Source organism: Stegodyphus dumicola, chromosome 3 (genome assembly GCF_044657685.1).
Source record: "Stegodyphus dumicola isolate Sdum_Otavi_A_Nest chromosome 3, ASM4465768v1".
NCBI classification, from domain to species: Eukaryota; Metazoa; Arthropoda; class Arachnida; order Araneae; family Eresidae; genus Stegodyphus; species Stegodyphus dumicola.
This window is the reverse complement of record NC_140770.1, coordinates 84057699-84074692: the sequence shown is the minus strand read 5'-3', so window position 1 is coordinate 84074692 and position 16994 is coordinate 84057699. Positions and strand designations below refer to the sequence as shown.

The 16994-nt window shown below is 32.7% G+C and overlaps 1 protein-coding gene across 1 annotated transcript in view; it reads right to left on the bottom strand.

Moving 5' to 3' along the window:
* The window catches only part of LOC118193495 (uncharacterized), a 111044-nt gene that overhangs the window by 24882 nt on the left and 69168 nt on the right, over positions 1-16994 (bottom strand). Inside the window, exons 20-22 of the mRNA XM_085812433.1 lie at positions 13026-13097; positions 12452-12496; positions 4660-4722 (exon numbers count right to left, since the gene is read on the bottom strand). Of these exons, the coding sequence (XP_085668559.1) occupies positions 4660-4722; positions 12452-12496; positions 13026-13097 (180 nt within the window). The remainder of the gene's footprint in view (positions 1-4659; positions 4723-12451; positions 12497-13025; positions 13098-16994) is intronic.

The window sequence follows — 16994 nt, the reverse complement described above, 5'->3', positions numbered from 1 at the left end:
ACTTTTGCTTATTGGAAATTAAACAATTCATGATTTTCTCTAATTCTAGCAAATGCTTAAATGCCGAAAATCTCAGTTCAAGCGTTTCGATAACTTAAAAACTGTCTAATGATTTCGAATAACTCCGATAGTAAAAAGGCTTTAATTTTAAATTTAATTAATTAATTTATTATTATTACTAGTATCTCTCACAGCATAAGTATCTATTTATTGTCCTCACGAACCGTTCGACCAGATTGTACGCTTCTGATGAGATATTATTCAGTCTATTGCAATCTATTTTCTGCATCCTTCTATTAAGTAATAATGGGTCTACATTTTTTCAAATTCGTCAACGCGAATTTAAGTCTTTCTTGAGTAGTATCTAGAAGTTTACAGGTTTAAAATATAGCTTTAGGAAAAGATGAAATACAAACGCTTGAACAGAAACTGTACAGTATTAAAAACTTCTGTGAGTCCAAGTCACAAATAGGAACTGAACACGGGCTACCAAAAAAAAATTAATTTTTTTTTAACTTAACTTATAACCTAGAATCAAGTCTAGAATCATGGAATAAAGAAAAATCTACCAAAGGAAAGCATCGTATGAGAAAAACAGCGCAGAAGATTTAGAGAAAGTCTTAAAATTACGGAGGAAGAAGGCACGAGCAAAAAATTTGCTGGTATGCGGATCTATATTGGCAGCAAGAACAAATGAATTGTTTTGCAGATTTGGCAGCAAAAGCAAATGAATTATTTTGCAGATTGAATTTGCATAGCTTGCAGGTTTTTTCCTTCATCAGAAAACGCCGTATAAGGTATTTCTCCCCCTTTTTGGCATGCCTTCGTGGTGTAGTGGTTCTGCATACTGAACCGGTATTTCAGATGTCCATGGTTCGATTTCCGGCGAAGGCAGTTGTTAATTTTTCAATTCTCCTGTTTCCAAAAATATATACCTAATGTCTTTACAGTGGTGCCTGAACTAAAAGGGTGTTGGATGATGATTCTCCTCCCCCAGGATTTGGCGATTGGGTCCCCTAAAAATCCCAGTCGCCCTTTAAAAGGGGGAGTATATAAGGTATTTCTCCCACCTTCTTTGCGTGCCTTAGTGGTGTAGTGGTTCTGCACACTACGCCGGTATTCCAGAAGTCCGTGGTTCGATTCCCGGCGAAGGTGTATGCTCATTTTTTATCTGTCCGGCTTTTCCAATTAACCTAATGTCTCTACATCCGTTTAAATTTGATTTTGCGGAATAATTTCAATAATTCGAGTATTTCTTTTTTTCTATTTTTTACAAATTTGAATTAAAAAGAGATCACCGTATTTCAATATAAGTTTCCCAATAAAGTGTATTTAAAATAAAGGGATTTAATTTCTGAATAAAGTACTGCAAATATTGCTTTTCTATTGTAAATATTAACAGAGTAATGACAAAGATATTTTGATAGCTGTCTGAATATTTTACGCAGATTTCACAAATTTTGCTACAACTGCTTCCTAAGCCTCAGTGAACCACAACTTTCATTATAAAGCCCATAGAACGAAATCACAATGCATAATGTTAGGTAAACTAAGATATTAATTGTAAAATATCAAGTCATTAGCAGTTAGAACAAAATAACAATGCATAATGCTTTGTAAACTTGGGTATGAACTGTGAAATGCCAAGTCATTACCACTTAGAATAAAATCACAATGCGTAACGTTTGGTAAACTTAAATATTACTGTGAAATATCAAGTTATTAAAAGTTAGAACAAAATCACAATGCGTAATGTTAGGTAATCTAGGATATTTACTATTAAACGTCAAGCCATCAGTAGTTAAAACACAATCACAGTGCCTAATGCTATGTAAATTTGGAAACTAACTGTAAAATGTCAAGTCAGAACAAAAGTCAGAACAAAATCACAATGTATAATGCTTAGTAAACCTGGATATTAATAGCGAAATGTCAAGGCATTAGCAGTTAGAACAAAACCGCATTGTGCGTAATGCCAGGTAAACTTGGACATTGGCTGCAAAATGTTAAATCATTAACAGTAGAAAGATCATTAGCTGTTACAGTCGTGATTTTTTCTAAAAATGCTCTGTAAGTGCATTTTTCAAGATCTGTCGAAGTCATAACAGGTTCCAAAGTCATAAAGGTTCCGTTACAAAGGAATAGCCTAAGACTTAAACCATACTTAGTCTTAATTTCTCTCTTGCATATCAAAATGAATCTCGTCTGTATTCAGGGAACTCTCTATAATATGCACAAACTGACTTAAATGATATCTGGATGGACTCCTACTTACAATGCAAGTTTTTGCTTCATTGTTGCACAGCCAAACGAATTTCTTCTTGAAACTTATGCAGTGTTTCTGAGTGATAGCCGAGAACTAATTCGTAGAAACAAGCTGAGTTTCTTTAATAATCGGCCTATACAGTTATAATGCCAATAATTTCCTTCGCGCTTTAGCAAGCACTATTTGGTATGCCTCCTTTCGCCACTCCTCTCACGACCTTGAAAATCATCCACGTTTTCATATTTTGTTTTCTAATTAACTCCCGCCAACCTATATACATAGGTAAGGGAAGAAATTGACAGTGAATTTCCAGTAAATAAGCGCGAGGTAGGGATTCCACAACACGTTTTTTTCTCTTTTTTTACAACGATGCCTGTCTGTGTTTGTATGCGCCAGACGAAGTTTTCGTCCGCGATAACTCTTATATGAAACTTCCAAAGACTTCTGTTTTCCATTTTCAAGCTTTCTACATGCATATAAGGAGTTGATTAAATTTTGGGTAAAATTGGACAAACGGAATGGTACTTTACAGGCAGCGCATAACAGTCGTTAATGGACAGCAGGAAATGGTACTTTACTTGATGCCTATAACAATTTCTAATAAACAACTGTATTAAAATACAATCATAAAATTTTAGTACTTTAATATCAATGGAAACAATACATTAGATTTAGGCTAAAACTGATAAACCGGAAGTGATATTTTATTCGAACCTTTCAAGAGACTTTCGTAAAAAATAAATTATGAGATGATCCCAAACTTCTCAAATTTGATATGTATTTAAAACATGTATCTCATTGAAAACAACAAAATAGTACATTTATAAGTATTCAATATATTCTTGGAACTATGCATCGAGAAAAATGTCATTGTGAAGAGCTGTGATTGTGAAGCAATTAACTGTATTAGCCTTAATCTTCAATTTGTTTTCGTTTCACTTTTGCGTCGAATCGCTTTTCAAATAAAAAGATGCTGCCATCAAATGTTATCGGTATACATTATTTTCAAAGAAATAATGTAGAAAATATTAAAATAAATATATCGCAATATTCTATAGGAAATGTAGGTATGCTGCTTTCAAAACGTTTTTGATTGTAAAATCATTGGTTTGTAAATCCGAAAACACTGATCAGAGAATATAACTACGATCAGTGCGATATTTCCAAATCAAAGCATGATAATGTAATGTGTAAGTATAGTTATCATATTCCATTATATGGAAGGAAAAAATAATAAAATATTAGTGGTTTTCGATAATTGAATTTAGGCATTAAGCTTTTAAATAAAAACGATTTTACTTACAAATGATCAATTGAAAGTGATAAAAGCTCGTTGATATTCTGCCAGGCCTCATCAGACTCTTTATTTTGTATTAAGGCTTATTTCTCCGGAACTATGGAACAAATCTGCAACCTGATTGTGAAAGCTTTTATTTGTAAGCGTAAATTTGCACATGTGTATAATGGATGACCTTATAGGTACTACATAGATTTTACCTCATTAAAAAGAGTCTTTACATTCCCGGCTTCCCTCATTTTTAAATTCGTTGACGAAACGGTGGTGTAAAAGCTATTTTTGATATACTTTTACAAACTGATAAATCTGATTGAAAAAGAATAAATTTTTGCAAATAATTATGATAGAATGAAAATAATGAATTCTAATACATAGTATGCACCGAAAAGAAAATAGACAAAGAATTTAGTTTCAGAGGCGATTTATATAAAATTAGTAAATAGCTCCTGATACTGATTAATTTCAGTTATAGATGCTTTATGTATGATGAAACAAATATCCTCTAAAAATGAAATAATTAATCCTGTTTTCAAAACAATAAACTTATTAAGTTTAACGGTTTGCTGCTGCTGTGGTATATTCCGTGTAACCGTAAAAACGATAACTGAATATTCAGAAGCTAAAGCGTTAATAGCATTAGCGAAAGACTACTGCTTGCGTTAGAAGACTCTGTGACGACGATAATTGACACTTTAATGCTCAGCAAATTTTCAAAGGCTTTCTTCTAGTTGAGATAAACATTCAATGACTTGCATTAGGGTACAAGCACCTTTGATATGAATGATCTACCTCGATAAGAAAAAAAAATAACTCAGGAAATATTTCGTCTTGAAGTTAGAATTAAATGACAAACAAAATAAAAAATGCGGATTTGGTTATTCATTTTTTTCCTTTATATTAGTATTTTTATGTAGCTATTAGAAAATGTGACTATACATAAGCTGCTACCATAATATTTCTATTCGGCAAAGCTTCTACATAATATGGAGATAGATTGAAAAGAAATGCATCAAGCACATAAGACAAACGTTATGATAGATACACAAGTGGATCTCAGGTGAATTTAAATAATGAGAATGAAGCACCCTTAACGTACTATAAGTCCTGATTTACCATCGATTCCGTTTCTACCCGGTTCTCCAGGAACTCCCCTTGGACCCTGAAGAGAAAATAACGTAGCAGAGTCAAAAATAAACAGAATTTGAAACAGCAATTTTATTAAATTGATAAATCCTAGTTTTTAACATTGAAACTTTCTAAGCATGCATATCGAATTAAATTTTCCAGTAATTCAGATATCCAGTAAATATTTTTGCCAGTCTTCTGCGTAATAAGTGAGACGTTTGATTTAGACATAGTATATAAGCATAAAAATTATGCTTAGAACTGTAATTTTATAGCGGAAAGAAAGGGGAAAATTTGCAGGGTAAAGCTGAAATCTCGCGGTTTGATAACTTTTATACACCTAGGAGAGCCATCTAAAAGATCTTGCAGTCACAAGATCTGAGATTAATGTAAAGAAGTTACATAATTATTTTTTAAATAAAATATATAAAAATCTCATGCAAACATGTCGCTTCTTTTCTTAATAAAAATAATATCAGCTGCTAACTCAACAAGTTAAATTTTTACTATTGAATAACATTAAAAATCGACTCAAAAAGAATTTCAGTTTTAAAATTCGATGAAAATAAATGAAAGATCGTATCCATTCATCAAATGACTAGAACGTTTGTTTCTTGGATTTCATTGTCAGTAATAGCATTTCTATGAGTTCTTAAACTTTCAAGTAAAAACATAACTATTTAGTTTTAAGCTAAAATGTTTGAAATTGACTCTCGCCTTTTCTTCTCTAAGGAAATTATCTTGAAGGCAGTTAAACTTGGAAAAAAATTTAAAATGTGCAATAAAATATTGAAATAAGGGAAAATCTTCTGAAATCTTTGCAATTATCTTATAAAATATTCTATCACATTTTCGAAAATAATTCTGGAATTTGCATCTTGATAAAATTACTGTCCAAATTATATTCAATCGCGTAATCGGGTCAATAATCTTTGCATAATTGACAACGTGTAATCGTTTTATTAGTTTTATTTGTATGTCTGTAAATGGGATTAAACTTCTCCTTTCTTCTTGCATACTGAATTATCACGCAACATACTAAAATAGAACTCTAATTATTCGGTCTCCAGTTATCCCTATCACTTGTTATTCTTTCGAGAACAAGTGAAACTAAATTCTATTTTAATTTATTGATGCGTTTTAACAATTTTGCATGATGTATATCATGCGAAATACTTTATAGGGTATGGTATTATTTTTTAGAAAGCCTAATTTTAAATGAATGTATATGGTTTAAGATAAAAATTACAATATAATACCGATTTACCGATTATCAACGGATTATTTAAAATATAAATTTGCACTAGGCCGATGAAAACAATCTTCATTCAAGAGGATATCGTTAACTTGGTTTGGACTGTAATTTATTGCAAGCGAATAAGCATAGCTTTTGCATTTATCTGCTTTAATTCAATGGCACAGCATCAGGTATCAGTATATTGTCACCACATATCAGGTTTTTAATATGTAACATGAAAACATTAGTAAGAAAGCAGTTACACTTTGTATGTAAGTTACAGTTCTGTATTTACTATATTAATCATTGCTTAGCACGAATTTACAAATTCATTATACAAAAAGGAAGGAAAGTGGCATACAAGGCTTTTGAAACAATTTATCGACCTAGAGTTTCTTAAACTAGCCCTGCATGAAAACATTCGTCATTTCATTTCATTATTGCCATAAAACCACATAAAAGTTCGGGTAACCGGTTAAGTTGCCAACCGGTCCAATGGTTATCGTGTGTAATCGGTAACCTATGGAATTCATCTTAGAATGACACAAAAATTTGAGAATATCCATTTGAGGATAATTTTCCCTGAAGGTAAATTTAATAACCGTTTGATATGTAGTCCGTATTAATTATAAAGCTTGAAATTCCATAAACAAAAACAAATATTAAATACAAAAATTATGAAGACTTTAAAAGGTTCTTGTTTGTCGTGATGAGAATCACGGGATTATTCGCAATATAATATCGATTTCAGTACAGGGATCAAATATTGTTTTTTGAAATCAGTGAAAACGAAGTTTTAAGTCGTGGTTTCAAATAGTATCGACATATCGAACAAAATCCTGGAATAGTTTTAATAGAATAATGTTTATTTTAAAAAGCTATTTATAAACATAAATTAATTCTTTTGTCATTTTCGTCATAAATTATTTTAATTATCTCTAATATAAGAACAATTTTACTATATGTTATTTACTACTGTCATGTAAAAACATTAAAGAAATAAAGTAAAAAAAAAGATAGTTACACACTACTATCTAATAAACATTAATATAATAACATTAAAGAAAGGATAGTTATATACTACTCTATACACAAACATTACAAAAATTAATTAGGAATACCAAGTTGATTTTTCCTATGTATAGTTTGACCCATTTTTATGCAGATTTAGTCATACAGCTGCTTTTAAAAAGTAAGTCGAATGTTTCCAGTTCAAAACAAAATACGTTGATTTACATTTTTTATTATGACAAAACATTTTAGTGTTATTTGTCTTGGGAATAATGCATTTGTATAGAACTTTTTTAAGAAAAAGAAATAATTTAGGCTTCACACAACGCAGAGAACATAAAAAACCATGCAATTAGCTTGTTCAGCGGTTGGAATCGAGTTCGGGACGAAGTATTAATGTTCAGTTAGTTCTCTCCGTCATGCGTGGACGAAAATACATAGAATTAACATTTACAGTGAAATTTTGATTATTTGCCGCTCTTTTAATTGGTATATTCTACTATTAATCGGTGCTGCGACCGTCTGTTCGATAGAATGAATTTCCAGAAAGCAGTGAATAAATACAAAAACAAGTAGTAGAGTCACAGATGCTAACCGATGTTTTTTCGGTCTCAAAAAATACTTGAAGTCTAACGTCACTAGCAGAAAAACGAAGACTTTAATTTACAAAAGCTTAATCAGACCCATTCTTAAATACTCTGCTGAGACCTGGGCAATGACAGAAAAAGGTAAAAGTACCATTTCGTCTTTGAAAGAAAAAATTTGAGAAGTATTTTTGGTGGCATAAAATGTAACAATATCTGGAGAAGAAGTAATAACTCTGAACTCTATGAATCGTTTAAAGGAATAGATATAGTCAAATATATAGGGATTCAGAGAATTAGATGGGCAGGACACCTGTGCAGAATGGATAAAAATCGAGTTACTGAAAAGATCTTCTCGGCCAGACCATTCGGCACCCGAAAACGAGGGAGACCTAAACTTAGGTGGCTCGACTGTTTGGAAACGGACTTAAGAATTTTAAAAATAACCAATTGGATGTCCATTCCCAGGGATAGAAGAGCTTGGAATTCGATTCTGAGGAAGGCAAGGGCACATCCTGGGCTGTCTGGCCATTGAAGAAGGAGAATTTAGAATAAAGAGCTAAAATACATTTTAAAGGTTATATTATTGTAGTGTTAAATAAAATTATGCATATAAACAGTTTCTCAAAATTAACATGATGGTTCGGTAATCACTAGATCAGAGGCTCAAACTCGTGGCCCTGGAGTCGCATCGGCCCCCATCGGGCGAGTCGCATTGAGTAATTTTTTTGGCACGAATACATTTTAGTTACATATTTATCGCAAATTCAAAGACTTCAAGATTATTTGAAGTCCGAGTTTACATAATTTTCATTACCATTGAAAAAGGACCTGAAATATTTACCAGAAAGTCTATAAATGGAGCTAAGTTATTTATACTGTGATATATATTTTATTCAAGGATCTGAAGATACAATATTAATTTTTATTCGTAATTGCCAAAACACAAATAAGTTACGAACTTTTGGGACTGAAAATAATTGTGTTTTTTGGGGGGGGGTGCTACATGCAAACAGCTAATTTTGTAATTGAAAATTGATAAGAGACTCCAATTAACCAATGAATATCTACTGGGTTGGCTCATTAGTTTTGGCGTCTTTTTTCTTAAATTTCCACGGCTGTTGAATCGCCATCCATGAATAGCTTAAATTAATTTTGAACCGTCCTAAGAGGCATCGCTTCTTTTCACCAAGCACTTCACAAATCTTTCGAGCAGCTTTTGCCACCTCGATTAAACGCAAAAAAGAGAAATTGTCAAAAATCCTCTTTTTTGCCGACTTGACACTTCATTTTACTGACATGAAAAGAACAAAAAATATACAGTATAATATAATACTCGTATATATCGTTTTGTTGGTCACATAATTCTGTATCCAATAATATAAAATGCACTGACAAAACATTTTATTTTTCTCACGAAATTTTCAATTTTAACTTAAAAAACGCCAGGATTTACGGGCCAACCCAAAACAATCCGTGATGAAGATAATTTCTGATAGTTTCTCCCCAGATCTGCAAATTTTATCTAAAATGAAACACTAGCAAGTGTCAAGCTGTAGTGAAAAAGGTAAAAAAAAAGGTTTATAAGGATTTTAATAAAGCCATACATACATTTATTAATTAGCGGAAGCAAAATTTAATAAATAAGAAAAGCAGACTAAATTGTCATTATTTATTCTCAAGTTATGTCGCATTTAGAAAATTTTCTTTTTAGTAAAATTCTAAATAAATTAGATTTAAATGAGAGTAAATTATTTAATGATTAATTAAACATGTTAAAACTATTTGAAATACATGTAAGTCTGAAAACCTGTATTTTGAATATACAGGGTGATTCATAAAGAAGTACAACACTTTCCACCTGCTATAAAACAGTAACAGTCAAAGGCACCCACCATCCCAGGGAACCATAAGGTAGATGTACCCTTACAGTTTGTGTCTCGCCTCTGAAGGAAGTGACACAGCATGCATATAATATGACTAGTCAGTCAAAATGACGACGTCTGCAGTGGAGAAGGCCTTTTTGTGTTCTTGAATTTAGGAAAACGGAATCCTCAACTGCTCTGCAATGGCATTTTCGATCACAATTCGGAAAAGAACCTTCAACTAGAAAATCTATCTATCAATGGCATGAAAATTTTAAAACAGCGTATCACAGCCGCTATGGATGGACTTGATTTAGATACCTTAACATGCGTATGGGAGGAAATGGATTACTGGCTCGATGTGTGTCGTGTGACTAAGGGTTCACACATAGAACATCTGTGTAAGAAAATTTAAAATAATCCCATACAGTTCTAGTACCAGTAACATATCTTACATTGTTCTTGATTCATAGTGCATTGAAACTTTATACTTCTTTATGAACCACACTGTATTGTGATACCCAAAAAAAAAAAAATATCTTGCAGATACCAAACTTTAGATTTCAGATAGCAAATAAGTAAAAATTTGAATTTTTCCCCTTTGCGATATTTTGCTTATGCATATTAAAAAAAAATAGTAAGAGAAATTAAAAATTTATTTAGTAAATAAAAAAATTTCATGGTTTGGGGATACAAAATTTCTGGCCCAAAAGCTGCTGTCAGATTGTGCATTTGGTACGTATGCTATTTGAATTTAAGGCCACTGTACAAGATAACATGCTCTTTATGAATACTTTAACAGGAAAACTGTAAAACTTCATGTACCAGTACATAAAACTTACTTCGGAAAAAAATTGTTTTCATGTTTATTACATGTTTTTATATTAACTGTGCAGAAGCTTAAACAGCGAACAATTGCCTTTTTACGCAGTACAGCGTTTTCAATTTTGATTGAATTTATTTCTATAAGCAAACCAATATAATACAGTACCACATTTTATTACCATTAAAAATTAAATTGTTATAAAAACGTAAGATACATTTTATTATGTTGTGACTCAAAACATTTTTGGATTTATTTTAATGTCATATTTTTACTTTACGTGACAGTAAGGAAGCTAAGGGATTATAATGAGATTGATTTTCAATTATAATATTAATTTTTATTCGCACTATTTAACATCTTATACTGAAAATTCACTTTCCTTATTGATTGCTGATATTTGGTACCATATGAGGAAGAAGATTTTGTTATTAGTGTAAAAACTCTTATGTGTAAAAACAACGAATCCGAGATTCCGGGGTAAGGATAATCCGAATTCTCCGTGACTCTTCCTTAAATTTTAATTTATAAATTCAATATACATTAAAACTATGATCTATCCTATCCGAAAAAATCATTTATCCGTATGTATTACTCCGCATTTTGCGTCCCAATTTACAAATAATATATTGTTACGTTTTTTTTTTTTTTTTTTTTTTTCTGACACCAGTTGTTACGTTATTTTCTTCCTTCACGTTCGTACGGGGTTTGTAGATTTGGACTGAAGAACGACGACACTTAATGAAGTATCGAAACACACTTTATTTACTAATTTTAATCAGATAGCTCCAAAATCACTTTTACAGTCGTCGAACTGTTATAAACACGCTGACACGTTCAGCGACACAGCCTGCACACTGTCAGGCAATAAGGGTGGAGACAGCTTGATTGCAAAGCACCCGAGTACAGCTCCCAATTCTGCTTGGTCGTTCTCGGAACTCCACGTACTCTCGAGACTCTCTACGCGATGCACTTGACGATACACAAGAGTACAGCTGTCGAATCAGCACAGTCTAAGACTAAACTCGACGATGCACTAAAAGACTCTCTCGATGCACTCGACGACCAACTCGGCGCTAGACTTCGAGACACTCGCTCAATGACTATCAGCTCGCTTGACGAGGCACACACACTAACTGACGGGGGACCAGCAGGGTTTATATAGCTTTCGGCTTGTGTTCAAGAACATTCTGGGCTAAACCGGTAAGAATTCGTTCCAGAAGGTTCTCCATCCGTCCATGGTATATCGCCAATTTTGTTGCCAAATGGACCAAATGTGGCAACCCTGCCTTCCCTTGCCATTTATGGCAACCATAAAACTGCTTTGCGGGGAATCTCACCGTGCCTTGGCATTTCGTAACAATATATTTCCCTGCCTATTGTTTCCAAAATTATCGTTTAAAGACATGAATCAATTGTAAAATCACGATCCCCATGCATCATTTCCTATATCTGGAAAAACAATTAAGTGAACTACCTCGTTATTATTCAGCGTAACTTTATCTTTGGACTATACATTTGTCAACATATAAACGTAGTCACACTTGGCGCATGGTTCTCAATTCTGCTTCTGCACTATTAGGATAATTTGCAATGTTATTTTGTGGCAAGCTGCTAATAAGTTTGCATCTGCTAGTTTTCATTTGTATATTCTGTTAGTTGTGAGTTTCAATGTCAGTTTTCAGCTTGGGTCTACAAAAGGTATGAAGGAAGAAAATGAAAAGAAGACCAAAACGATTCACCAAGGTACACGAAAGTATGCCAAACGTTACAAGATTTTTATATAGGCAAACTAAAATAGACACGGACTTTAAAAAACGTTTAAATATAAAAATATGCATTTCCAGTTAATAAAAAATTCAGCCTAGTAGCAAAAGACAATGTGAACCTTTTAAAAAGTAATGCATTTATGTCTAAGGCTACAACTATTACTTATTTACGATTTTTAATATTTTTCCAACTTAATCGTGCCATGTGTAATAATTTCCCAGCTTAGCCGTTTCCCCATATTATCGTTTGTCTCTTTTTATTTCATTCTAAAACGACAAAATGAGGTTCCACGGTATTCGTAATAAAAGACATCTTTCAAATGATAGTGAAAAAGTACTCTGTGTACATTATTTAAACACTACCTATTTACATAACAGTGTGATAAAAAATACATTTAAAACCTATCATAATATAGTTACGAATCTGATGTGGAAATATATCTTAAAATACTTATTTATTATAGAAATACTTACCGGCAAACCCATTGGTCCGAAGTCACCCTTTTCACCTTTTTCACCCTAGTTGAGAAAAAAGAAACAGAGATCAATAAATTTTCTGTAATTCCAATAAAATCTTATTTTGATAAGAGTAATATTTATCGTTTTACATTAATAATATAGCGTGCAATATGTTCAAGTGTTTTTGAATATAAGAAATGAAATTGGGAGTATACCATTTAACACTGTATTATTCAGTAGCTAGCAAGTACTCACATAGACGCTAACGGATACTTTGCAGGAAAGCGAAACAGGACTCTAACATGAAATTAGGTAAAATTAAATTTAGACCGGCGCTGGATTTGTTCTTTAGCAATAAGTACAAAATTGCTGGAATTCTCTTCGTGTTCAGCTTTCAATTTATTTTGAACAGTATTAATAAAATCCATTTTTTTTTATCTTTAAAGACCCTATTTCAGGTTTTAATAATTCGCTATTTTATAGCGTTCTATAAAATTACGAAGAATTGAATAAATTAAAACTGAACAGACGTCTTAAAACATGACAAGTCATTTTCTTGAATCTTGAAAGGAATAAAACGTAAACTTACGGGTTCTCCTTTCTGTCCGTCCATTCCTCTATCTCCTTTTATTCCTGGAGCGCCTTGAACACCAGCTGGACCCTAAAAGACCAAAATATTTTTCAAGAGATTCCCAAATAATATCAGTCGACCAGCCAGAGTATTAAGACATTGATGAAGTATTAAGACATCTAGTTACAGTTATTTACTCATGTATTTCCACTTTTTCTCTAATTTCACCACTCGAAAATAGGGAGGAGAAAATTACCACTAAATAAAAATTCTGAATAAAGGAAAAATAGAAGAACTCACATGAATAAGAAACGAATGTTAGTCATAATAATATACCGTTAGTAATTGCTTCAGTATTAATTGATAACAATTTTTTCATAAAATTAAAAGAAAAGGTATCGGAGTAATAATTAAGATACAAGACATGGCGCATTCAAAACAGGATTAAAAATATTTTTCGAAAGCTACATACATAATTTAAAAAGCAATCAACTTGCGGCACATTTTTGCTCACTATCTTTTTGACTGAAAATTTTCCTCACATCTTTTCGTGTCACCCAGAGCAGATGAAATAGTCTGTTATAAATTTGTATATGTATATATTGTATACTATCTATTGCATGAACTAAGGCTATAAGAAAATCCTCTTCTTAAACTTTAATTTAACTCTCATTGGAGACTTTTACTGCTGGTAAAATCTGTAACAATTAAGTCTAAAATCTCAATCAATTAAATCTAAGAAAGAGGAAATTATAAACTATTTCCAGAAACCATAATATCATACGGTAACTAGTCTCTAGAAGGGGATCGCAGGGATAAAGATAAAGGAGTGACATTTCATCTTCGCAATTATTTTGCACTTTCTAGGAAAGTAGAGATATCGTTGCGATGAAGTGTAAAGATATATTCTTGCGTCTTTATCAACACTTCTTGGAGATATAATCTTCAGGAATGGTTCTTATTAGATTTCTCTTTATTTGCCTTTCTTTTATTTGCCCTCTTATTAAATAGACAAAGAAGACCTTGACATTTTGAAATGCATGTTCAAAGATTACTAAACTAAAAAAATTCAGGAGCTGCTAATTCTTATGGAAAGGTGCAATTTCTGATAAGTATGAGTTTAAAACTATGCAAATAAATCAAAGTCTCTAAATCCTACTCTAAAGACGCTGGGAAAGGCGAATATATGCACGTAAATGTGGTGCGGTAATATAACGACGAGCCGCCCAGACGGTACAGTGGTTAGGGAAGCCTGACTGCGTTACCGAAGAGCTTGGTTTCGAATCCTGGAGAAGGCATGGTTGTAACTGTCCGTCCTTTTATAGGAGGGGATGGTGGCCCACCTAATAGGTGCCTCCATAATAAAGAGACCACCACATCTAGCCTTGTATAGATTAATGGAACTGTGTTACACTGTAATAATCTGCCATTGGAAAAAACGAATATAACGACGACGCATCTCCAAAGAAATCTTTCAATACAGGGAAGTTTAGTTAAATAATAGGTGTCGCCGATACATTATATGGAGTCTTACAACAAAATTAACAGACTGTTGTTGCGTCTTTTTGTGCTAATCCAAAAACTGCGCAACTCTTATTTGTCATAGTTTGCTGTATAACCTGTTAATATCACGACACGAAAAACGAATCGAGCTTATACTTCAATTTTAGCGAGCTAGCTTTGCCATCAAAGGCAACTCTGGTAATATTCAAATGGAAATAATCATTAAATAAAACGTAACTTCTATTAAACTTTGACGGCCATTTCCTTCATTTTGACAATAAGAAGAGTAGCACTGCCTTATCATGCCATAAGAGGCAATACTGGTAACATAGTCAATATTGTTGAGAAATATAAAAGATGTACAGATCCGCTCTCTGAATGTATTGGATCATGGCTTAGAGCAAAACGAGATATTATGAACAGTTAGCGGATTTTAAAAGAGGAAATGTTATCCAGTAGAGTAGGTGGTTTTTCGTATTGTGTCATCGCTGCTCATGTTAGTCAAAAATCCTGTATATTATATGTGCGTGGATACACAGAACGGAGCAATGCTTGACATACCGACGGGAAGGATCTGAAGAGAATTACAGCTACATTATAATCGGATGATAGCCACAAAGTACGCAAAGGAATTATGAATCATTTCAAGAAATTTATAACGTTATCATACAGCGGAAACCAATAATATACCACGAAATGTCTGCGACCATTATTCTCCAACCATTTCTGCAGAGAAAATTCGAACTCGGCGTTTCTTATAAAAAAACTTCGTTTTGACTCTCTAACAAAGATTTCAGCGACTTCAACGCGTACATTTTATAAATATGGGCGGTACAAGCATTTTTGTGCCAGGAACGATCTGCACTCCTGAACTTTCTTAAGTGTGGCAAACCTGTCTTAGCTACAAAGACTAGCTACAAACCTGTCTTAGCTACAAAGAACAGCTGTAAGCAGTTCGATAGTGTCACGGCATGAGACAGTGTTGGCATGAGTTTACACTTCAATTTCAGAAATCACACTAGCATTAATTACCTTTACCTTGTCTTTAATGGTGAAGCAGATATGATCCTTTCAACATTTAAATATCCTACAAATAGTTGCTTTAATTAAGGGAAAACACGCGAAGATTATATGTTCATGAAGGGCGAGATCCTCCTAAGGGAAGCTAGCGTGTATTAAAGTTATCTCAATAGTTTGGGGAAATTTGATTTCGGAACATCAATAATGATTCAGAATTCGAATATGCACCGTGTCCACAAATGTCCTTATCCGGCCTTTATTTTAGCAACCACTGATCGTAGATATAAACTTTCACTTACAAAAATGTTTTAAATGAAGCAAAGATTCATATTTTGTTTCTCCTAAATTTAAAGAAATCTATTATTTTTAAATTACAAAATCTGACCTTCTATACGGTCTTTCAGTCCCTATACTTATAATGTAGGGAAAATTTTATACTCGCTATAAAAAATAAAACACAAAAGTGACTCCCATACGACAAAAACTGACCGAGATAAAGGGTGTCGCAACAAAAATACCCAATTGAAAATGCCGAATAAAATACTTTATGTTTAGAAAATAGAAAAGATTTTTACGTATTTACAGGTTTCCCCCTGACAACAGGTTTTGCTTTGCTCTGTGTTGGGTGTGCTGCGTTAACCATGAGGCCGATAATAATCGACACACTCGTATATTACATTACATTAACTTACTTACAACAGGTAAATGTTCGGATTTAAGAATGTAAAATAACGTCTGGCAAATATCCTTCACAGTTTTCTCAGTAACACCGCCCTTCAGTTTTGTTTTGCAATAACATCGCTGTGCACAAAAGGGATGTTTCCGACAGAGCGGCTGGATCGAGAGCTTGGTGATTTAATGCCTACCAAGGTTCACCAGTTTCTTTATCAACCTACTAACTTTAATTTCATTAAATGCACTTTCATGTCCAAAGATTGCACGAATCTTTCTGAACAGTCTGTGCAAAACACTCACTATCTTCATAATGAATTTTACAATCAAAACTTGCTTTTTCTTTGCCTAATGCTTCATGGCGAGTAAACTGTAACGAAGCTCTGAAATGAACTGACAGTGATGAAATGCCAGTGTTGACAGATCAAATCGAACTCGACGTTCTTAAATTGGAACATTTACCTGCTTTACATTCTCCATTTTCTGAAAAAAAATGTGTTTTTGAGGTTATTAAATCCGTCGCTTTTGTTGTGACACCCTATATTTGATTTTAAAAAATCGGTAATGATATTTGGAGGGCGTATACAAATTGAAAAGGGAAATGTTCCATTTGTACGAAACTAAAAATAAAATATTGCTTAGAAAATAGTTTCTGGTGTTAAAAGATTACATGAAGAAAATTTCTATGCAAATTATAGTTAAAATATAAAATGAAATAATTATGTAAATTGATCAATACATATTTTTCAAGTAGACCTTATTCACAGAATATTTTAAAATTCGTGTTGTGAA